We start from the raw sequence: 25,309 nt of genomic DNA on the forward strand, positions 1-25,309 counted from the left end.
TTTTTTTTCTTTTTTTTAGCAAAGTCCCTCTCAACAGGAACTGACCGGAGGGACTGACTGCTGACAGGGCCCAATTCGGCCTTGGGCTGTATTAACGGAAGTGTGAGTGGACTCTGGAGGAGCCCTGGTGGGGAAGGGGGTTAGACATGGGCAGCAGTTCAAAACGACTCCAGAAAAATGACGCTTTCTAAGCCAGGAAAAATCCACGGTCTCAGAAACCCACAGGGGAAGTTCTACTGTGTACGATGGAGTTATTATGAACCGGAATCAGCAGCCGGGAGAAAGGCGACAGTCCCTGTTTATGCTAATCAGAATGTACCTGGAGCACGGTACTGTTTCCTTCACCCTATGTGGGAGGGCTGCTGAGGAACGGAAGCGCGGCCACAGGGCAGTGAGTAGGGTCTCCGAAATACATCCGTGAGCAATGGTTGTGGAAGTAGGGCTGTTAGATTTGGGAAAGAGAAGGACCTGGGAAGAGGCATGAGCCATTTGCTGCATCACCCATCGGAGAGGCTGTCACAGAGAGGAGGAAGGAAATTTGCAAAATGGTCCCAGAAGGCAGACCTTGCTGCAGAGGGAGAAAGTGGCAGCATATTCAAATCTGGGTCCATAGCAGGACTATGTTTCTATCAGAACCTCCTACGGGCAGCCCTGCGCTTCAGTGAGCTGCCCGCCTGGGGCAGGATCAAGCAGAGACCAGGCGGCCTTGCTCTTCAGGGATCGTTACACTGGGCTGGAGAGCAAAGGAGAGGGACAAGCCTCCTCCATTTCATGCAAAGACCAAAGTCCGTTTTCCTCTGGCCTCCGTTCAGCGTTTGAGAGTCACAGTCAACCGTGTCGCCCAATGTCGAAGGACACAGAGAAAGCCGTCTCACTTGGCCTCTCTCAATGGGAACACTCAAATGACGAAAAGGAGTCCCTGGCAGTGTAGGCAATGAACGCACTTGGCTGCTCACGAAGGGGTTAGAACTCTGAATTCACAGGGAATCTTCCCTGGAAGAAAGGCAGACTTAGAAAGCAGCCATTCAAAACCCCGCGGAACACCGGGAGTCTGAATCAATTCCAGTTCTGTTTGGATGTATCTAGTCAGCGAAGGCACTCATCTATGGTATACGACTATATGACTACCCCTCCCAGCTTCAACCCCAACCCTGTAAGCACAGTTATTTTCCTTTTTAACCGGTAAAAATTCGGTGTTCTCTTGCATCATTGGAGGAGGGCGCTTCCCAAAAGCGGAGGGATACAGCTACAGGGCAGGGTCTCAGAGACTGAAAACTTTCTACAAGGTGAAAATCAGAACTTTTTTTTTTTTACTTCTCTGTGACCAAACATACTATGATTATTTCTAAGCGGACTAAATTGTGTTTTTCTGGAAGCATGTGGAGAGATTTTAATATTGACCTTAATATAGCACCCCACCACCACCGACATTTTTCATATAGGTGTTACGAATCTGCTTTAAAATAACAGATCAAGAAAGGTACAAACATCTTGAAAGAGCGCAAAAATAATTTCCCAAGTTAGCAAATATAACTTTGCACTTCAAATCGGGCCTCGATTCATTAAAAATCTTAAACTTCTCATGAGAAAAATTAACATTTAAACCACTGCTGCTTGGCCAAGCACTCCACCACACAAGAATATGAAATATCTCCTCTAAAAAAGTACAAAAAGGACAAAACCACAAATGTGGAACTTCAATTAATTTAAAGCCCCAATCAGCAAAGAATAAATCCTTCGCAGATCTAATTACCAGCGCTCTCGGAAGACCCAGGCCGACCAGCCAATCTCCCCCGTGTTTGAACAGCTTGATGAACTAGGGGACTGATGGATATCAAGTCATTTTGTTTAATTTATAAATGGATTTTCCCCTAATACTTAAATTATCATCAGTACAACACAATGAAAATGGGAACATTCTGAATGCAAAGTCTCTACGAGTCCTGGAAGGAATCCCAATGAGGAATATCACCTCTGTTCATTCCTCTATACAATTGATCTAATTAAATACTGAGGGTGGAGAGGCAGTTTAAAATGTAGCCATTTCTGTTTTCTTTTTAGCCTTAATTTATCTGTTCACATCTTTCAAGTACCTTCTGATGCTTAAAAGAAGGGGGGGTGGGGGAAGAGCCAAGATTGCAGCAAGTCCCCAATAGTTTTAATTCCCTATAAGCTACTATTCAAAGAGGCCCCGGCCATAAGTTTGGCTGAATAATAAATACCTGCATGACAGTTAGCCCGGTGACAGGAAAAGCAAGAGGACGTTCCAAACCGGAACCGTGTCCCTCCAGTAATTTGCAAGGGAAACTAAAAAGCACCAATACTTTCTCTCCATACTGTTCAACTAAAATTAGATCTCTGGATTATCCTTATTAAAATGTCTCTTTATTTTCAAATCTCTTCCTTATTTAATTACTGCAAGGGACCGAGCATTGCATGGAATTGTTAAACACCGCTGGTCCTATTTATCATCTCTCCGCACCGGCAATCGGAGCACTATCTCTTGGCAAAGGTCCTGCTGGCCGACCCACACACGGGGGCGGCAATTCCCACCTGGCTCCGGGGTCTCCGACTGGGAGGAGGAAGATGCCGAGCTGGCTCCATCCTCAGTGGTGCCCTGCGAGAGGAGGCCCCGCCCGGGCGGAAGCTTCATGCCCAGCTGCTCTGCCATCTCCACGTGGTCCCCAGGGTGGACATAGTCAAAGACACTACTTCCCGTCAGCTCCACCTGGAGGAGGGGATGGGGGAAGGGGGAAAAAGAGGTGTCACAGGCATTCTTCAGCTTTAAAATTCAGCACCCGGGTGGTTCCGATTCTCCCCTCCAGTGAAATATAGAAATATGTGATATTTAGATACACTAGCTCCAGGAACAGTGTCCTGGCTCTAAGTGCTCCTCCTCAAATACTTAAGGATTCTTGACCTTGAAAGAATTTTCCCCCAACATGTATTTATTTAGCATTTGTTGAGCCCGTTTTTCTCATCCATGGTTGTTTGCATAAAGCCAAAACATTGTGTGCGTGTGGACCAGTCCGCCTCGCATGCCGCTGGTTTATCCATGCATCATCAAATGCCTGCATGTTCGCTGTCAGCCGGATGATTGACTGAATGCTGCAGTTGTCTTACTGAGAGCTCTGGGCTTTGTATAGAAACAGCCTGAGATAGCACACGAGTCATTTCTTTAAATACACAGATTTGCAAGATGCATTTTTATACGTATCAGCTTATTTCTATGTAAATTTAAATGTCTGAAGTGCTGCTTAGGAGTATATGGAAAGACATGATGTTTTCATTTAATATTTCTCATTAGCTCTGTAATCATTTGGAGAATTTGCCAGGCCAAAGAGAGTAAACGAAAGGTCACTGGGGTCTGAAGCAGCCAGTTTGTTTTGTTTTTTTCCTGCTGGTAACAGTGTGTTTTGCCTTTAATCTAATAAGGTAGATGACACAACTTTCCTTAAGGGCTCCTTTAAGGTGCCCCCCCCCCTTAGTTTGTGTACTTCTTATATTAGGCTGACTCAAGGTAGAGAAGGAATCTCAAGTCTGAAATGGAGCCGTGTCTCACGTCTAAGCCGTCAGGCACATGGCCCTGTCTGAGGGGGCAGAAGTTGCTGGTAAGGACAGGCCTTACCTCTATAGTCTCATGATGCTATAACTCGTATCTCTTTTCAAGACTAGCAATAAAGCTCCCACAGTAATGCACCGGGGTCACAGGTACTACGACAGGGAGCGATGTGTCAGCAACAGGACAAGGAACAGCTCTTTGTGAGGTTTCCCAGTTTTTAGGAGTTTAATGGTCGGAGGCCAGCTAAGACGTGCCACAGAACGACCAGTGCTCCCTGTTTTCACAGGTTTCTTGGTGAATGTTTACCTACAGCTCCCTCCTACCTCATGTCCCTTTGCAGTGTCATTTCCCAGCCCTTGAATGTCCATACATGTTGCTGTCAGGGAGGCTTTCTGGCTGTGGGTGAATTGTCTGTCACAGAGCATATAATACCCAGAGCAATTATTATCCCCAGAACTCCAAGTCCCGGTAAAATTATCACATCTACTCCCAGACTCCATTTAATTAAAATCTTAACAGGCTACACATCTTCAACATCTATCAATTAGCAAAGGTATAGCCAGAAAAATGGGAGGCTAAATTCGGTTTGGTTAATAGCTCTTCCTGCAAAGGGTTTGCCTACCTTTGACTGAAAATGAGCCACTTTCTCTCTGCTATTAAATTACACTTCCTACTGTATTACCCAACTACTGGCTATATCATTTTACAATGACTATTTCCTCCATTTGGTATTGTTTCAGAGCACAAATCAGGATTCATAAGTGATCAGTTCCTTTCCTCTGGGAGGGAGGGATTACATGTAAATAATCCCTTTAATATGCGCCTTGCCTCTAAGCATTTCACACAGCAATAAGTGGGTAAACTGACTATGAGCAATTAAGAAATTAAATGAAACTAATAGAATGTGTGCTTTAATATTTCTTGATGGTTATTTTGTTTGGGGATTAGTGGAAAGGAGGAAATCATTCTCATTTTGCATAGAGTCCAATTGTAGCACTGTCATAAAATGTTCTTAACTTTTTACTCTGCTTCAATACTGCAACGGGCCTTTGGGGCACAAGCCACACGGTGGGAGACACAACAGAGCTGAGATTCATGCAGGCCAGTGTCACAGAGAGAGAGGACTACCAGCTCCACAACCTGATTCACTCAGAGGAAATAGTTATTGTAAAATCATAATGTCAGTAGTTGGGTCTTACAGGGGTAATACATACAATACATACAGTAGGAGGGTGTAATTTAATAGCAAGGTGACAATGGCTCATTTTCAGTGAAAATTATGCAATTCCTTTCTATACAGTAATATCTCAAGTCCCATACATCTGGGCCTAGACTGAGTCACAAGGTGCCCTAGCACACTGTGGCTTGGTGAGGGTTTTCTATGCCATGGCTTGGGATCTTTTTACTGAGAAAACTCAAAGCCTAATAGCAAATGGAAATGCTGGCATGGTGAACTTGATGCTATCTCAGCATGCAGTTAGAAGACAGTGTAAATTATTGGCAAACATAACCTGAGTTTGAAGAGAAAGATGAGGTTTCTAACTCCTATTATGAGCTAACTGACTCAGAAACTCACAGGGGCAGTTCAACGACAGGGTCGCTATGAGTTGGCACCGATTGATGGCAGTGAGTGTGTTTGTTTGTTTTAACCAGCGTTTGAGACAGAGAGCTGTTCCTCTTGGACAAGTCATGTAACCTTCCTGGATTTCTGTTTCCTACTCTGAAAGTGGCTGCTGGGCATGGCTCTGGGGAGAGAGCACTCACGCTGTGGTCTAAGTTGATGGCCCTCCCAAAGTGTAACTCCAGTGGAAAGGTCAAGTGATTCTGAGAGCAGCGATGAAAGTACCCAGAGTTTAACCAATTCAACTTTGGAAAATCAAATGAGATCAGACACAAGAAAATCATCCTGTGAGAAGGAGACACCTGCTGGCATGGCTGGTCCTTGGTGGGTAAGAAGGGATGGTACGCAGGACTGTGCATCCTGCGTAACTTTAGAAAAGGGTACTTAGGGCTTGTTCGGTCACAGTGGGACCCTGATAAAATCAGCAAGGCTGATGCATGCTTTGAGCCTCAACAATGATATTAGCATATACCTCCGTATGTGCTAGGTCTTTCTAGATTAATCTTCAAGGATGACACGATCATTTCCATTTTATGGAAAAAGAAACTGAATATTGAAAAGGGTAAATGGAAGAAACCAGTCCAAAGATTTACTATATTCAAGATCATCTAGCCAGAGAGTCTGAGCTGATTCCCCTTTCCTTTAATTCAGCGGTTCTCGGGGGTCGAGCAACCCTTTCACAGGGGTCTCCCAATTCATAACAGTAACAAAATTAGAGCTGTGAAGTAGCAATGAAAATAATTTTACGATTGGGGGTTATCACAACATGAACTGTATGAAAGGGTCACAGCAATAAGTTGGTTGAGACCCACTGCTTTAATTTCACTTTGGTGAGAACAGTGAACCTATGAGGGTGTCAACTCTGGGTGATTCCATGTGTATACAGAATGGAAATGGGCAGGCTTATAGGATTTCTTTGAGAGAATATGAGCCAACTTTCAGAATAGGCAATTTTCTAATTCTCCGGCCTAAGGATACTTTTCTTTTGGACTCTTGGGCAAAAAGAAGACACAAAAGCAGGTGTACTGGAGAAAAATGGATGTGTGGCTAGATGAAAGTGCGACCATCTGGGAGAGGGTGGAATCAAACATATGGCATTGTCCATGAACTTTGTGAAGCCTGCTTCCGTATGGAAGAGCTCTTAAACCCTACTATCTACTCTTTTATTTAATAGGAACAAAGTCCAGGGTTCTTAGCAGTGACAATGCTGTTGAAGCTTACCAGGGCTGTCAGCCCAAGTGGCTAACTCTCAGACAAAGGTTGAGTGAGAAAACCGGCAGACTGACCCATTTTCTAAAGCCTGACTAGGTAAACCAGCCACTAGAATTCCTATTTTCTGCCAAAATATTCTGTGCTTTAGCATAGATTATAGAAGCCAAGACTGGGAATATTTTACTTGACAAGTAGACATTACTCCATGTTAGCTTCGAGTAAGACAACTAAATCGAGCGCAATGCAGTATTGCCCGAGTTCAGTAGATACTTTCAATCCCATTATCAACTCTTCCAAACAGATGCCCACTGAGAATGAGAACTACTGTCTTATACATAGCAGGTGCATATTAACTCTTTGTTGAATGAATGAATAAAGATATTTAGACTTGAAAAAATAAATTTATGCTCGATTCTTTTCTAATATTGTTAGTATTATTACAGCATGATTCATTCTGGATAATGAATACTGTAACATTGTGTTAGGTCTATTCTCAGTAAGTTCTTTCCATATGCACTTAATTCTAGGCCTTCCTCCATAGACCCTACTTGACTTCACCTGTTACTGACAGGTCATGCATTAACTTTGTTGGCACTAATGTCCACTTATACAGTTTGTAAGCCTGAAAGCAATATGTCTTTATAGGAGCCAGCTTCACAGAATAGTTTAGATGCGTGCATACAACCATACATTAAAAAAAAGGGCTGTTTTTGAGTCAATCTAATTAATTGTGAACCATATGTATACATACAGCAAAAGGACAGAATTCTTAGAATTCTTTTAAGACAATTGTCCCCAAGTTTCTGAATAGGTGATTTCCCAATCTTTTACACTTCTAATCCTTATCACCTAAATTACAGCACAACATAAAAAGCCAAAACAAGTCCATGGAAACCAACTGGATTCCAACTCATCATGACCCTGTAGGACGGAGTAGGTTTGTCCCCTAGTTTTCCCAGAGCTGTCATCTTGATGGAGACAGACTACCGTCTTACTCTTCTGCAGAGCAGCTAGTGAGTGAATGCCAATCACTCCCCCGCTGTGTCGCCAGGGCTCCTTTGGAATTGCAACATAGTTCTATCAAAATTGCTTTTCTTTCAAATCAACAACCCAAACTTAGAACCACTGATCAATTTTAAAAAAATGAAATTTCTCTATCTTTAATCCCTAATTATGATCCACATAATGGAAAGGTATAGATTTTTACCTAATAATGTGATCTGATTGTGAAAATTGCATCCTAAGGCAGATGTGAGACTCTCCTCTCTTTTGCAAAAGGAATGCTGGTGAGAAAAACCCAGAGTGGGAAAAACCCACATTCTGATTCGGAACTCAAGAAACAGACCTGTGGACCTGAAAGATTAAGCAAGACGGCTTCCAACCTGACTAACCGGAAAGGGAAACCACGGAAGCCCAGCTGAGAAGGCTTCCAAGCTGGCAGACGGTGGGGCAAAGCCTATACCCAGAACCACTCTTTGGCTTAAACTCATTTCTCCCTGCTATCCCCCCATCCAACACTCCCCTACATTTCCCAAGGCCTGTTCCATTAGTACTGTCCTACTAGTCAAGCTGAAAAAAAAACAACAAACAATCACACAGTCACCCTCAACTTTATTTCACATTCTGTTAGCTTGCATGTAATTTGCACACTAGACACAGTTGATTTGCTAACTCTGAAGTTTCTTGGGGGGGGAGTAAATATATTATACAGTGGTTTGAGCTGACTTTTCCATGTCGGGTCATTGTACCCTGCTGGTAGATAGGATAGGGGACTAATTTGTCTTTTCAAACATCAAACAAGCATGTCAATAGCCTTTGCTTGGCCCCCTGGCGTGAGCAATACTTTTTAACTACAGTGATGTACTAACAGTAAAACTCATTGAATTCGCCCTCCTTTGATTGAAAGGCTTTGGCACAAATCAGGAAACGGGCAGTGATGTTGTATTCTCTCCGTATGGGAACAACTTAAGAACCTATGTTTATGAACTGAGATCACACAGCCAATTTTAAAGATTTTTCTCGCTTTAAAAATAAAAGGGATCATCCAAATTTTAATAACGTTTTTTAAGTTGGTTTTTTTTTTAGTTCCTTGAGTGTATTGAGATTACTCGAAAGATGGAAGTGCTTTTCTCCAGCTCCTTCACAGGAGTCAGCGTCCCCCGGTGTCGGTGTCAACAGTATTCGGGCCACAGGCCATGCTTGAGGGAGAATTATGTTAGGGGAAAGAAGTTTGGAAATGTAACTCACAGGTTAGAGCTACCATCGAGACTTGAACAGCCAACACCATTCTGACCCAGGTAAGAGAGAAATTCTCTCTCACTCTGGCAGGTTAGGATTTGTGTTTTTTTTTTTGAGGGGTATGTGAGGTGGGGGTGGGGGATGTCACATTTATATTATTGAAGGATAATATCATGATAAAAGAATAAAATATAATAAGATGTGATAGCTTGATTAGCATAGGTTTTCTCTGGATTTACTAGTATCTTAATGCCATCTTTCTAACTTCTACATATTGCAGAACTCTGCTGAATATTTATGAAGTGTTTTGACAGAAAGTTGATGTTCTTTACTGCTCTGTCTCTTTCTATGTATTTGCTGACTTATCTGAAGAAAAAAACGCATAAAAGCATTGGGCCTGTTACAGAAATGTGTGTATAAATTAGTAGAACAAGAAGAAAGAAAGGTTCTGTATCAGAACGATGAGGTAGAATGAAAAACCCTTTCAATGTCATCGAATGAGTAAACGAACTACTCCCCTCTCACAGATATGTTAACACAGCCTTCCCTCGGAAGAATCTGAGCTAACAGATATCACATTATGTGTTTATTTTTTTTCCTGTGAAATAAACATTTCTACCCCTGTGGGAATCAGTAAGGCAACATGCTTTTTACTCTTTGCCTTTTTACATACTTTTCTATAACACCTGGAGTGCCTGGCGTGGGGATTTACCAATGACAGCACCCAAAGAGAGTACTGGACACCTGGTCCTGAACTTTGATTAGGAAGGGCCAGGAAAAAATTCCAGGGGCTTTCCTAGTTAGGAGAGAAGAAGAGGCAGCCTACGGAAGACGAGGATGGGAAGAGGAAATAAAGTACTAAGGGCAGACACAGAGTCACACCTGTCGTTATGAGTAACTAGTGGAAGTGATCAAACAAGGATCCACACGGACTGCTAAATGTCCCAGATGTTAGACTGACATTCCAGAGCTGCAGGCTGACGCTAAATATCACCTATCCAGTGTAGGTACTCCAAGACACAGCCTGTGTGTAAAACAGATTCAAGAGACCTCGCTTGTAAACAAACTCATTATAAGCTTTATTTATTTACTTATTTTTGGTAACCTTGGTTCCGGTGTTCCTCTACCAACGCACTGACTTTGAGAATGCTTTTCCTATGTTAATATCCTTTCCCGTTAAAAACTTAATCCTGTAACACAGAGGGAAGGTTACCTCAGGGATTTGTAAAAGTGGCAAACCCAGATACATTACAACCTCGTTTTACATGTTTCCACAGTTCTGATGTTTAAAAGTAGGGCAGGAAGGGCAACTTTTGAGGATTTATTACTGGGTTGGAAAGGAAGAAAGGATGCAGTTGGAGGGTCCCTCAGAGTAGAAAAGTGAATTAACTGTCTTCAAAGGAATTGAAGTCAGCCTCCCTTCTCTGAAGATCAAGTGACCAGTAAGATGTTGCTTTCAACATTACCTTGGTGGTAAGGAGAGACCAATCAACATGAAATACTTGATATTGGCATAGTTAATCCATTATCCTCAAATTTTACATGGTTCAGTATTTGTCATTTAAATCTGGATACACATGGTGATGCATGTTATGCATAGTCAGACTTTAGTATCAATATATCTCAATTGCTGTTTAATTGTTTTTGTTAGTCATTGAATTTTGTCTTTCTCCTTTTGGTCAAGTAACCAGAGAAAGGCTTGTAAGTTAAGATCACGATTTAAATCTTTCCCTAATTCTGATTAGCCCTTCAATTGTAAAGAAAGACAAGAATAAAAATCATGTTATAGTTGATTCATGTGTTTTTGGAAAACCAACAGGATGGCTTTATTTTATTCCAGTCACAGTAAAGCAATGTCATTTGTATAACTAAGAGTTTAGATATGCTTAATGAACATAAGTAATAATAATGTATAGAATACTCAAGGATCATAAATATACACAAATAATTTCTCTTCTTATAATTTTTTAAAGAGGCTACTCTCTGATGGGCAACCATCAACTCCTGTGAGCTAAGTCCCAGTGGTTGCGTGATGCAGTTGAGAGAAACAGATAGTTTGGCTCTACACTTCAAGCATACTTCATAGTTAAGAAAAAGCAAGACCCAAAGAGAATTTTGGTCAATGGACACCATGTTTTCATAGCACAGCTCCCAATGCCGTAGCTGATATATTTGAAATGACTGTCTCCCTTCTGCCATGTCACAGTGCACGGTCTTGTATTAATGTATTTTAGCCATTCTACAAAGTGAGTTGTATGGGATGCAAAGGGTTTTTCCACAGGTTGTCCCTCAAATATATGCCAAACCTAGCCGCTGCATGCAACACATATTAAATGACTGTATACTCAGAGGTCATCTCCATGAGGGATATCAGCCACCTAGAGCAGCCCGACCCTTTAGTCTGTCCTACCCTAAGTAAGGCCCACTCCCTTCCGATAAAGATAGTGGATTGTTTCCTGTAGGCCAGCCCAGAGACAAGGTCAAGCTAACTCAAGGAGGACCAAGGTTAGGCTGCCATCTTGAATCGAGGGTCCACCCATGTTGTCAAAGGTAAACTCTTAGTGCTGCCCCTTCTGGTTGCGTGTACACCCCTAGCTTGTCCCCCTCCAATTGATGTATGCCAATCGTACAACCCCTTCCCATGATGATGTAATCAGGGGGCTTGCATGTCCTTGAAAGTGTATCTATGCCATGATTGGAAATATATTCCGCTCTCTCTGTGCCGACCTGGCTGCAGAGAGCATGACCATTCAGGAGGTGAGCAGTTGCATGCCTTATATTGTCTGATGTCTCTTTAATGTTACCCCTCAATGACACAACTGCCCTTGGACCTGTTCAATTGTAGGGGCCAGTATCCCACAGTGAGTGATTTGCCTATATTAAGAAATTAACTGGGGGGCTGGTGACCGCCTAAGGAGGGAAAGAGATAACAATTTCTGTGTGATGATCCCTTGCTGACTGACCACTGTACAACTTCCCTTTTCATTTGGTCAAGTACAGCTTGGCCAAATGGAAAGAAAGGGAAGCACCCTGGTCCAATGTTGTGTGACAGCACAATTTCTGAGCACTGAGTTTGAAGGCCATTGATAGCTGTGCAAATCCATTGCTATAGTCCCCATTGAATTCCTTCTGTCCATTAACCAGGGATGTGAATGATCTCGCCCTTAAGCAAAATGCACTGGAAAGTGGATTACCCTCCAGCATCTTGACCCGCCCAGGGATGAAGAGTCTGCTTTAGGGGGTTGCCTGAGTGTGTCCTTGTTGGATACAGCCATACTAGGGCTGCATAGTCATGAGTCATATCCTGGGCCAATTTCATAAGCTCGTCTCACATGATGCACATGTCTCAATTGTGGACTGACTCCTGATTCTGTAACTGCTGTGTATTGATCTGTCACCAACCATACTTGTATGACACTGTCCTTTATTTCTCAGTGTTCCTATTGAAGTCTCTGCATATTAGCAAACCCTTGGAAGCCATTGTAACTGCATGCTAATGGTCCCCTCAACCAGATCATGTGTCTTTGTCCTGGTTAAGACTTAACAAATGTTCCCTCCTTAAATTATCTTCGAGATTTGGTGTCCCCTTTGTACCCCAAAGTAGGGTGCACTGCATTCCTAGCAAATTTTCCATAAGATAAAAAGCTCCATGGTATTGTTCTTTTAGTTTGGCTGTTGTAACTGCCGACTGTGGTAGTATTTGAGGTGGTTTTCTGTGAATACATCAATACACCGAGCCCTCTCTAGGTGCTATTTTAAATGAATAAGTAAATTCACGACTATTTAATAACAGACTGTTAGTCTTGGTAGAATAAGGAATGTAAACAAAACTTGCACATCGAGAAAATGGGTCACAAGAAATGAAGCATCACCGAGGCGATGAGCAATTCTGTATTTAAGCTATTTGGAGACATGGGAGAGTGTGGTGGCAGGAGAGAAAATCTCTTGGAGTATTGCTGTGCCTCACCAGAAAAAATCTTTAATAACACACGTAGTTTGGTATATTATTTCCGGGGCTTCAGGCACCCCTACAATTTATTCAGGAGTAGCCTCTAGACCAGTGGTTCTCACCCTTCCTAACGCCACAGCCCTTTAATACAGTTCCTCATGTGGTGGGGACCCCCCAACCATAAGATGATTTTCATTGCTATTTCGTCACTGTAATTTTGCTACTGTTATGAATTGGGTGACCCCAGTGAAAGGGTCGTTCGACCCCCAGAGGTTGAGAAGCACTGTTCTAGAGTTCTTCTGTTCAACATGATAGTCACAACCCACACAAGGGTACCGACTACTAGAAACATAGTCTGAATTGGATTATGCTTCAATTGGAATTATTACATGATTATAAGGATGCAATTAAATTAATTTCTTAGTATTTTAATATTGAGGCTATATTTTATAACTAAAATTCACCCCACTTGCTTCGTGTCTTTTTTTTTAACCTTTCAAAATGTGGTTAACAATTTATTTTTAGTGGACAATGCTACTTCCAAATCCCAAAGCAAACTCATTGCCCTTGCGTCGATACCGGCTGGCTCGTAGCAACCCTATTACCGGACAGGGTGGAACCGCCCTGTGGGTTTCCAAGACTGCAGTTCTTAGGCGTGTAAGACAATACAACGGGACAGAAATAGAGGAATGTCTTCACAATAAAAGGACTAAATTTAGATTTAACCAACCAAAGACTTACTGAGTATTTGTGTTCTCTAGTTTGGGATTATGGCCCTAAAAGAAAAAGTAACCTCCCTAGGAGTTCATAACCCCCTTAGGTGAGAGAAGATCAATCAGACTCTTGATGGGATGGATTGGCACAATGTTTGCACCAATGGGACCGGCCAACTACGGTTTGTGAGATGGTGCGGGACCAGGCCGTGTTCATTCTGCTGTGCAGGGGGAGGTGACTGGATGGCTCCTAGCAACAATCCGAATTCTACAGAGCAGTGCTCTCCAGGTTCTGAGACATCCTTGGGCCTTTCCTCAAACGATTGCTTCAAGAGTCGCCAGAGATACACAATTAGGGCCTGAGACTCTGCAGGTGTCTTCTGCTCTTCAGTCATAGCCCGTACTTTGGATTCACAGCCTCCTCTGGGCTCATCCACACCAGTGCTCATCAAAGTGGTGCACCCAAGTCATCAACTTCGATGCTGACACCACACCAAAGACAGCCTCAGAAGGGCCAGGGGGCATTGATGAAAAGATGGAAGCAGTTACGCTTGGTGATTGATTTTGGCACTAAATGTTCATTCATGTTTGGATTCTTTTCCCCTCCCGCTTGTAAAATCATGAAGACCAGCTTCAATTAACCCCTTATAGGAAATGTCATATTTTGTATTTTCTTTTCAAGCCGGAGACTCAAAGACAATGGTCTCATGGAGATATAGGAGGAAGTAATTGCCACGCTTTGAACTAACTTCTTGTTCCACATATTTAAGCATGGAATCCAAGATTCTCAACTCATTTGTTTCTAAATCTGACAATCAATCGTCGACTGAGTTCACTTGGGAGTTCTGCACCCCACCCACGGAACATGGTGAACCCAAAGTCTATGTACCTGGTTTCTTGCTTGTGCATCTTGTAACTTTTAATCTATCTTTTAACTTCTCCAAAGAAACTTTAAAGGAATTGTTGTTTTGAATCTGACCATGAGTTGGGCAATATTAATGTCATCCAACTTCTCCTAGAACAGGAAGTCTGCTAACTCGGGTGAGGAGGGGCTGGGTCATGTCTTCTGAACAGGAAACGACAACCCCTCAAAGCGTGTTCTACTTTTCTGATACCAAATACTTTGCTATCCTCATCTTTACCTGCCTGCTAGAGTTACTGAAAACATCTTTCAAAGTTTTGCTTCATATTCTGAACCATGGCTTCCTAAGAGAAGCAGCGGCACATTGGCAATGAGCCACACAGGTTGCTTGCGATACAGCACTTAACTGATTTTAACTAAATTCACCAATACATTTGACAAGTTTTACACGCCGCTATCAAAACTTTCAGGTTTTACCATACCCCATCAATGTTGCTTTACGTAGCAGCAGAAGAGCAAAAAATGCATTGGTTGAGAAAGGTTGAAAACTTATCAAAAGTAAAATTGGATTAAGAGTCAATCAAAATCCAACTGTGAATTTATCATTTCAATGAATTTCAATGAATGGTTTAAAATCTGTCTGAAATCTATTTGAAAATGAATATGTAATAATATAGACATATCTCCTTTTCAGAGCCAGTATTGTCAGATGTATTCTGAGCATTATAATTCATGAACAGAGTAGATGGCTATTTGAAAAGTATTAAAATGAGCTGACTTTTCAATACAAGTGTCTTCACAATAAGTTTTTCTATTCTGGGCAATTCAGAAATGTAGACAATTGTGCTAGAAAAATAATATGTGTTGTAATATTCATTGTACAGTAGTAGTGTAGTAAGTGGCAATTCTGGACATTACAAGAGACACAAGGATTATTTTCTGTGATTGCACAGAGAATACTTGGATTTCTTGTGAAGCTTTTGCATTGGAAATGAGATTCATCAGTCTGAACGGGGCAGGGTTAGAGCCCTTAGCAACATGCTTATTTTGTAGAAGGTCACTCAATAATAACTTCCTTTGCCCTCCAAGCTTATTAAGACTGACTGGCATATATTAATGAAAACACCTGATTCTCCAACCATAAAACCCAGACAAAGACTTTATTTTAATATTAAGGAAGGAACCCTTAATTAGCAGGGTTTCAAAAATGTCAGCTTCTTCTATTAGCTGTTCTGGTCCATCAAAGCCATAATCCCTACTGTCAAATTTCATCACATGATAGACAGTTTGCTGGCTGTCTTTTCTCTCTCTCTCTCTCTCTTTCTCTCTTCTTCTCCTTTTACTGATCATGCTGACTGAAGCTTTAAATTCTTTTCTTATTTTTTTTATTTTGCCATCGCATTTAACAACTCATTATGCATTTGCCTGTTACACTCTTGATTTTACCATTTTCAAAATGTCTTAGCACATGTCAGCTGAAAAGGGTGGGGGTGGGGGGGGACTCTGCAGAAACACAAGTATTACATGCGAATACATATGCATTCTTAGACGTATAATTAAGGACTCTTGGAAGACCTGGGCTTGCTCACATTGATTGCCTTCGTGAGTATGGAAATGCACTGCCCCGAAAACAGACAACTAACACGGTCTCCTAGATGATCTCCCGTTTCGATGTGTCAGGGAGGAGGGATCACATGCTGAGGGAGACTCCGGGACCTTCTGAGATAAGCATGCTTCCCTATTCACCATCCACGCAGCTGCCACTGCAGAGAACTCCTTAGAACAGCTCTGCTGGGCCTCGCCCTTCAGAAGCAAGATGGAACGACTGCATCCCTTAGGACAGAATAAATGCATAACTCTTAAAGTCTTGGTGTTTTCATCTGATTCAAAACATTTACTCTTGGTGAAAGCCTTTTGCAAATGTTAAGTTTCATGCCGCCCATTCCAAGGGGAACAGAAACACAAGACAAGGGTGGCTCAGGATTTCAGGAGTAACTTTGGCTAAGCCTCACTGGTAGCTCAGCTTGCTCCATTCATAAAGGACGTGGGAGGAGACAGGCAAGAGGTTAAATGTGTAGGAGGGATTTATGAGAAACAAGAGCTGGCGAACAGACTCATGAAGAGCCTTTGGGCCTGGCAGACGGAGTGCTGGACACTGTGAAAACACATCCCCATTTTCGCCCTGATGAAGAGTGGAAAAAACACAACCCTATCTTCTTAACTCCCCCATTTGTCACCCCTGACCTTTATTTGTATCAGCACCTGATCTCTCGTTCCCTCCCCTCGACTTCTGGCCAGAAAGCCCGTCACCGCGTGTACGTGTGCAGATGCTTGCTGTGTCTTTGCTACCACGTGGAGGTGACCCAACTTGTGCTCCCTCGTCCTCACGCAAACTGCTCAGGGCTTTGTCTTTTAATAAAATCCACTTGGCTCCTTTAAGTCTGAGAATTCTTTTTGTTTCTCCCATTAGCCACCCTCTTGATTTTCTCAGTATCTACTATATTGTCTCAACAGCCTCACATAAGTAGACAACAAACCGGGCCAGATACACTCAATTTTCAAGTCACTAATGAGTCATTATGATTTGGATGCTCTTTTTTCCCCCTTCACTTTCTTAGATGAAATAGATTGTTAAAGGTGCATTTTCTGGTAACTTATTAGTTTAATTTACAGCCAGCAGTTCCATTTTATCTAATGGCTTTGGGTGACTGTCCACAATTACTATTAAGTCTCCTTTTCTCATTTTAATTGCATCATTTAGAAATGAAGTCCTGTATTTCAGACCGATGAGTTTCTGCTTAACAATTTAGAAAGGTGCCTCCCAGAATAGACAGACTGAGAAGATTCAACATTTGATTAGCTGTTTGGGATAACCAGGTCCAGTTTTATGGCTAATGCTAGAGGGGAAAAGGAGCTAAGTTCTTAGAGGTTTTTAAATTATTTACATCTACGTGTGCCTGGGAGAGGGAGTATTGATTATAGATGCAGATATTAGAATAAGATAGTCTGGGATAGAAACTACTATCCCTTGTGAGAAGTTAATCTTCTGTTTCCTCAACTACAGCGTAAATAATGGTACCAATGGATTGCATTGGGTAAATCTGTCCACACACGTCTTTAAAGTATGGAACAGCAAGGATGTCATTTTGAGGATGAAGGCGCAGCTGACCCATGCCATGGCATTTTCAATTAGCTCATATGCAATGGAAGGTGGACCCTGAGTCAGGAAGATGGAGGAAGAATCAGTGCATTTGGGTTATGGGCACTCACAGTGACTTTGAAAGTACTATGGACTGTCTTACAAAATGCTCGCTAGAGGCAAGGATGGTGAAACTCTGGGGCATGTACTTTGGACATATTTTCAGGAGGAGACCAGTTCCTGGAAAGGGACAGCGAAAAAGAGGAAGATCCTCAACCAGAGATGGATGACAAAGTGTCGACAAACAGGGGCGCAATCCTCAGAAGAGCGGCGTGGATGGTGCGGGGCCAGGTGGTGTTTTGTTCTGTTGTACACAGGATCGCCGTAACTCCGAACAGATCCCAGAGCATCCAACCGTAACAACAACACATCTCATCATTGCCAGAGTCAAAGGAGCTAACACAGAGTCCGAAACAAATATGTCTCAGAGGGAGTGATCAATAGAATGCCATATTCATGATAATGTTACATACAGGACAGTAGTCTTCCTGGGGGAAAAAAGTCATATCTAGTAGGTCTCTATATAGGACCATTGGCTGAAAGAAACCATGAAAAATGGTGTTACAATTTTACTGTGTAATGAGCTGATTCAGAAGGGTTTGCAGCCCCAGATTAGTATGATGACTTGCCTATGGTGCTTACCTGCTTATTCTATTGGAATCTCTCAAACTCCGTGTCCTTGAGCCGATTTTGAGTCATAACGGGCATGAAGGACCGAGTAGAACTCCCACTGGCAGTTTCTAAGACTGCTACTCTTTACAGGAGTAGCAAGCCCAGTCTTTCTCCTATGAGCAGCTGGTGGTTTGGAAGGCTGACCTGTGGGTAGCAGCCTAACTGGGAACCAGTATGCTGCCAGGTTTCCCTACTGGAGTCCGCAGGTGGTGAAAATGGTTTCATGTTCAGCTAACTGAAAGGTTGTGTGTTTCAGTCCCTGGGTACAAGGATCCTGCAATCTACTCTGACATGCAGGGCTGGTCTGGACCCTACTCATCATTATAGCCATAGAGGTCCTGCTATGAGTCCGAATCGACCCATGGGTTTAAGTTGCTTGGACCAAGGAGCTGTAGTGGCAGAGTGGGTTCAAGGTTGGCCTTTGACTCTCACTAGCAGCCCCAGCAGGAGTGGGATGATTGTCTGCTTTGCAACCTCTGAATCCCAGAGGAACAGCTCAACTTTGCCCTATAGGTTGCTACAAGTTGAAATAGACTCAGTTGTGGTGGTGGTGGGGATACTTAAACCATCAAGCTTGATTTCCTGGGACAGAGAAGTGGAAGTGTGGCCTAGCCTTTAAAACCTCAACAACCCTACTTGTTCTTTCAGAACCTGCTAATATGTACACATGCACATGAATACACTGTAACATGGGTCTCCTGTTGAACAGAAAGCTGACCTGCATCCTGTTGGGAATTTTCATTTGGGACTGTTGATAAGCGTGGCCTCTTTCCCTGACCTCTCATGATTGCAGACTAATTCCAGGAATGTTCAGATCCTCTCTGAGCCTGCCTACTGATTCTAAGGTACAGAGTCCTGGGCTACCTCTGAAACAACACACTATGACTTTCCAACCAGAGGGTCCTACAATGGCTGGGGTCTTATACAAGGTTTAGCTTGAAAAACTGTTATTACTAATATTATAGGAGTATGAGAACCACAGCCCAAGACTTCTTGCCATACTACTTGATACCTCAAGGGACATGTGGAATGAAAGTCTGATGCTGAGAAGAAAAGTATAGCAAAAGGAAAAGACCAATATTAAAACTATCATCACTGACATCCCTCTGTATCTGTTGGTTCCCCACCTGTGGATTCAGCAAATGCTGATAGAAATATTTGAGAAGGTGGTGGTGGAAATCCCCTTAAAGGTTGTAGAAAGTGCATAGGTGATAAGTCACAACTTTTTTGTCTTTTGTACCTTGAAAACCCTATCAAGTACATTCTCTTCTGCAACACCAGGGCTTGCCCAGAGTAAGAATTCAGCACAACTGGTTCTGTGATGACAGGTAACTAATTAGAACACACACATAAAACTCCCCAAGTACCCAAAACAAGAGCCTCTCCTTTTAAATAATGTTTACTGATTTAAGAGTAGACACTTCAAAGGTGAAAGAAACCCAGGCACTCACGCGGGGTAAAGAGGGATGGTTGGCATCTCAGAAAATGGATACCTATGATTCGTAGGGGCTTTGGAGAGTGGAAATGAAGAGTTAGATGCACTATTTGGCTGGGAGAGTGGTCATTCTATCGCTTCCTGCAGTCAATTTGACATCTTTTCCTGGGACAAGAGAGATGTTATTCACCAAATGAGATACCCAATATAGCTCTATTATATATACAACATGCATAATTAATGGTTGTGCTATTTGGACAATTTTGTGTGAAAAGAAATCTGCAGACCAGACTGGTCTCGTCATTAGTGGCCAGTACAGCGTGGCAGGCATCCTCAGAACTGGGTTCTGGGAGGTATCAATGAGGAGATCTCCGCTGATTCTTTCTTAAAACAATTTGGGATGTACTGGAGGAAAATGCTCTCCAATTTTGAGCTCCTTTGCTTTCCAGTGTTAAAAAATGTCGCAGTTAGAGGACAGGGAAGTGTTACGTTCTAGGAACTTAAGGAACTGGCCACGCTTCCACTTGGCTATTCGTACATTTTGTATTAAAGCTCTCTCTAGAATTTGGGCTTCTTGATGTCTGGGATGATGTCTTGTTCACCTTTAGAGTTCCCAGGACACCTCGCCTGGTGCTCAATAAATATTTGATTTGATTAAGCCGATGATCTCAGAAAGCTCTCCTGTAAGTTGCTTCTGTCCTCTACGGCCCCTTAGGTTATTATCATCATATTCAGACTTACCATCCAGAATTTAGAGGACCCATAACAATCGTACAATCTAGATAGCACTTTGAACGGAGGTAGGACTGCATTTTGGTTTTGGAGTTGAAAGGCCAAAGGCAGAACCCCAGTTTGCCCATTTCTAACTGGGGCACGGTGAAGAGGTTCTGTAGCCTTTGGGGACCTCTATTTTCTCATTTTCCAAAGTGGGTCTTTGACTCTTTATCCTATGGTGGTGGGTAATTCCGTGGGTAATGTGCTAGCCACATAGTAGGCAGTTAACAATATTTGCTAACTCTAATAACCACGAGGCCCTGGGTGGCATAAATGCATTGCAGCTCCACTGCTCACTGGCGCCACACAAGAAAGAGCTGGCGATCCACTGCCACAATGTCCACCCCAACTCCTGGCAACCGCACTGGCGCCACACAAGAAAGAGCTGGCAATCCACTGCCACAATGTCCACCCCAACTCCTGGCAACCGCATGTGTGCGAGGCTGTGACCTTTCGGGAGCAGATTGCTTCCAAGGCACCCGTGGGTGGGGCAGTCAAGAAAACACCATGGAGCAGGTCTACATTGTAACACAAGAGGATTCCATGAATTTGAGTGGATCTCACTACAATGTTGTGGGGGTTTTGTGTGTCAACAACAACAAATATGACTATGATTACTCAAATGTATTTTTCCCCCGAGTTCCTTATCCACTAGGATTGATAAGACACCACATTCTTTTGTCAAGCATTTAGAACATCCCCCACAGTGCCCATCTGAAGGTTCCGTGTATGTCGAAGCACAGGTCTCCTGGAGCCCATCTTGTCCTAAGAAGGGTGTCCTGATGACACTGTGGGAAGTCAATGCTCCCCTGAGTTCTCGCCTCCTGAGCCCAGCAGGAGGACTGGGAGAGGGGGATCCCTAGGGATGCAGTTGGGACAGAATCACCGAGCTGAGAATACACTCAGGCTGACTTCCCAGGAGCTGGCCCCATCCTTTGGCCTCCTCCGAGTGAAGGAGACAAGGGTGAATAGCAGGTAGTTTTCAAGGAGGGAGAAAACTTGATGCGTGATGTGGAGCCACGTGGTGGCTTTCTGAGACTGATGGATGAAGTAGGTAGACCTTGGGGAGGCATGAAGACAGATCGGTAGGGAAGTCCTTGCAGCGCTGCGCTTTGTAAAGGCGGCTGCTGCGGAACACGCCAAAGGCAAAGCTACCGCCACCAGCTTCCTGATACCAGCAAACCAACCAACAACACACACCCAAGCCAAACTCACCGCTACGGCGTCAACGCCCACTCCCAGTGACTCTCTACATGGGATAGGGCAAACGCCCCCGTGAGTTCCTGAGACTCTCAGTCTTCATGGGAGGAGAAGGCTTCCGGAGGAGTCTGCACTATTTGGGGAGCCTGAGTGAATGCCCCTGCTTTTACTGACATTTGTACAATTTCTATTAATCTCAGCATAGCTCTCTGGCCTGTTGGCTTTCTCTGACTTGCTGTTAGTCATGTATTCGGTTTTCATGTATTCGGCCGAGAATATCTATAATGCGGTACATTATTCAGCCAACTGCTAAAAGGTGAATACTGACCGGTTGTATCAAAGATTTTAGAGAGGACACGCATATTTGGATCTATCTGGGGTTAGGAAAAGTGTCACTGATGAGAACAGAAAGGAATCAAACAAAGGTATAAAGGAAAAGGTATACTTTTAGAAAAATACTGCTTTTGTTTGCTTAGCCCTAGCAGATCTCAGGATCATGAGGGGAACCCAGGTCTGTGAACATGGACAGCATTCTGTGTGGACAGCCAGGAGTTCTGGGTGCCAGGCTCACGTTCGTGACTCACTGCCACCTATGTGGATTGTGTGTGTGGGGGCTATCATTCCCTCTAGGTCTGCTGCAATAAAGAAGACAGCCTGGTAAAAATATGGGATGTTTCCACTCTGTCCTATGGAGCCACACTGAGTTGGAATTCTCAGGATGGCAATGGGGTCTTGGGTGAGATTCAGTATGTTTATGTAGGAAGGGAAGCGAATGAATTACAAGAAGGATATATCTGCCCAGCCTCTCTTGAGTTTTACCTGCCTCACCTGGACCATGGAGGTTACTGCATCCACCTTGCAAGGGGATTAAATATGGCTGTGTGGATAAAGCACTGGCAGTCATGGCCAGCCCAGCTACATGGATATTAGAAAGCTCTCCTTCCTCACTTTCACATTCCTTCCAATTTGGAACACATTGGAATAATCTGGAACATGCTGTGATCTTCATTAGCACTGGTATCTAATATGGCCATCATTTCCATGGATACACCAGCATCCATTCCAGGGAGTGACTGGGCCATGGCTTCTAGCAGTGAGGGCAACCTGACTCTCATCTCCCTAGTGCTGATCGAAGGCCCATGTAAATCATTGGCGATATAAATATTTATTCATCAACAGTTGGCTAGTGAGCAGCACGGGGAGGGGGGGGGTCTGCACACATTTGAAAGCAGACGGTTTCTATTTTCTAAACTCAAAAGTCAAACTCAACAATAAAGGCAGAGGTAATTTCTAAAGAGAAGTTTAAATGCCCTTCCTTATTTAGTAACGTGCCTTCGGTTAGAGTGGCAAGGGCAAGAAAGTTTGGGGATTCAATCGAAACCAACCCACAGAAATGAATCGTTATTTTTTCACCAGTAGAGCAGTTGGTGCCATTGAAAAGGTTTACCTAATGGTTCAGGAGAGTGCATCGAAATTTGTCTAAAATTCAAAGACTTTGCTACAGACTGACAAATTCTGGGCCAATGTAGCAGAATGAATACAGTCTCAGTTTTTCCTTTGTGTCTGTAATACTTTCCTATTATACTGAGAAGTGGGCAGCCATTCCACTTCCTTTATTGATAAAGCTGTGAGAAAAAATGAGATTTCAGCACTTATGTAACTGAGATTAATTGATTGATTTGATTATTAATTAAGTATTTCATTAACTTTTCCTTTTCAAAAATGGCATAGGATCAGTGGATTCCCTGAGGATTCTCCCCCCCCTTTCTATCTTCCTACTCCTAACCCTTGGAAGAATAAACAAGGTAACCCATAGCTAAGCAGGGCATCTTATCTTGAGAGAGATAATTAAGCAAGCTGATGCATTACTAGGTAGGACATTCACTCGCTGGGGGCTGGCTCTCCTCCAAGACTGCCTTTCTCCAGTGTCTTTCTGTCCCCTGACCAAAAAGAAGACACTTCTCCTCAGTGAACCACCGACAGAAATCAGAGCGCGCCCAAGGAATGACTCTGCTTCCCCCCAGCTCGGCACACATATCTCAAAACAATAACTGGGCTGCTGACATTGGGAATGAAATGGTTTACCTCAAACTTCTAATCATGCAGTGTTTCGGGGATCTGTGGAAAAATAAAAACAGCAAGTGGCCTTTCAGGTAACCCATAATTAACAGCAATTTTGAGCTGTCTTTTCATGGAGCCGACCCAGGGGAAGGAGTTGCTACCTGTATGACCTTCACGATTGTGAGTCCTTGGAAGTGTCAACGACCCTCTGAACCGAATTCAAAACTAATCTCTGACAGAAAAAGAGAAACAGAATTCATGCAAATCATATTAATTCCAACATTTCCCCAGTGAGCTGGGTATAAACTACAGCCTAATTAAATATTTTTTAACGATGTGAGTAATTTTTGCCAAGGGGCGGATTCAGGGGAAAATTTAATATGAGATCACAAAAGCTGTTCCCAGCGTTGATTCTGTAAATTAATGACTATCTGCCTTATGATAAAAACATGCTGCCAAGAATGAAAATGAAGTCGGCAAAGCTTGCACTATTTGTCTAACAACCAAGTGTACAGAATGCAAACCTGTGAAGGCACTGGGACATTTCCATTGTGCTCGTGTGATATATTCAGGAATAAAGATGCACCAGCCGACAACCCAATAATCGGCTCTTAGGCGTTGTCAGAAATATGGGACCCTGATTGTTCAGGAAGTTGTTGTCCAGGTACAACGGCACAGTTGCAAATAGCCCCTTCGTTTAAAAATTATATGTACCCGGTTTCCAAAAGGGATCCATGGGAACAACAGTAAAGCTGAAAGAGAAGGTCAGATATATATTAAGGGCAAGTATTCAATTACTTGGTGCAAATGGTGACAGCCTTCCGGTGGCATGAGCGCCCTCCTCAAACTGAGTGTGACACACTTTTCCACCCGCATCTTGATCCTTAGGGCAGATCATTCTGGAAACCTGAATTGGCATGGTGTCCAAGGTCATGGGGTGAAAAGTGGAGGTGAATATAGCAAACAGAGGGATGATGTCAACATGGCCCTGGCAGCTTCTTTTCTGGTAGCGGCTAGAGTTGGCCTGGAAGATAAGGCCTTTTGTGTCAAGTGAGGTGCAGTTTGAGAACGGCGCTTCCTCTAGAGAAAAGCTCCCTATTTTAGGAAGCATTTGACAGTAAAGAAAACACAAAAGCTAGTTGGCGTATGCTACAGAAGAGTCAGGTGGGGGACTTGAATTAAAGCCAGGGGAAAGGCCCTTGTTTCCCTTTGCTGTGAGAGGGTAACCTGCTTCTAATGACGTTTGTAGTTAACACCCACGAGGAGCTGGCCGTCCCCGGTGACAGATGAGTTGGGCTCTGCTGGCCTCTGGTCACTAAGCCGGCCCATCACAAGGGTTTTAGGGGCTGTATTTATTTAAATTTCTGTCAGTGCCCAGCGATGGAGATTGAATTTACAGTCTTTCAATTAGAAGGTCACCTGTGCTAACTAGTGCACCACTGCCTCATTATAATCAGAAAATTAGTGAGAAAAGGCTGGCATGAGTAATATGGAAAGGCTGGTTTCTGGGGTGAGAAGGTGCTGCTTCCGCAGGTGAGAGCAGAGGAGAATGCCACAGCAATGCTTTCCACCCGGAAAGATGCCCACTGAGAGCGAAGTGGATCCTGGAAACCCGTTAGACGGAGAGGAGGATACATACTAATATTTGAGGGCTTCAAAAGAAATTCCTGGAAAATGGAATTAAAAGATAATGGAATTTTCCCAGGAACTGTGGGAAGCCCTCTCCAAGGTAGCGATAGGTTCTCTGACTAGTCACCGAGAAAAATTCTTTGCAAATTAAATACAAATAAATGTATTAGGAGCATCTCTGC

At 43.2% G+C, this 25,309-nt stretch overlaps 1 protein-coding gene across 1 annotated transcript in view; it reads right to left on the bottom strand.

Annotated features, from left to right (window-relative positions):
* NPAS3 (neuronal PAS domain protein 3) overlaps positions 1-25,309 on the bottom strand; it is a 984,386-nt gene that overhangs the window by 137,792 nt on the left and 821,285 nt on the right. The window contains exon 6 of the mRNA XM_045287648.1: positions 2,554-2,728. Within this exon, the coding sequence (XP_045143583.1) occupies positions 2,554-2,728 (175 nt within the window). The remainder of the gene's footprint in view (positions 1-2,553; positions 2,729-25,309) is intronic.

This window comes from Echinops telfairi, unplaced genomic scaffold (assembly GCF_000313985.2).
Source record: "Echinops telfairi isolate 266 unplaced genomic scaffold, ASM31398v2 ScPeMD7_18;HRSCAF=68, whole genome shotgun sequence".
NCBI lineage: Eukaryota > Metazoa > Chordata > Mammalia > Afrosoricida > Tenrecidae > Echinops > Echinops telfairi.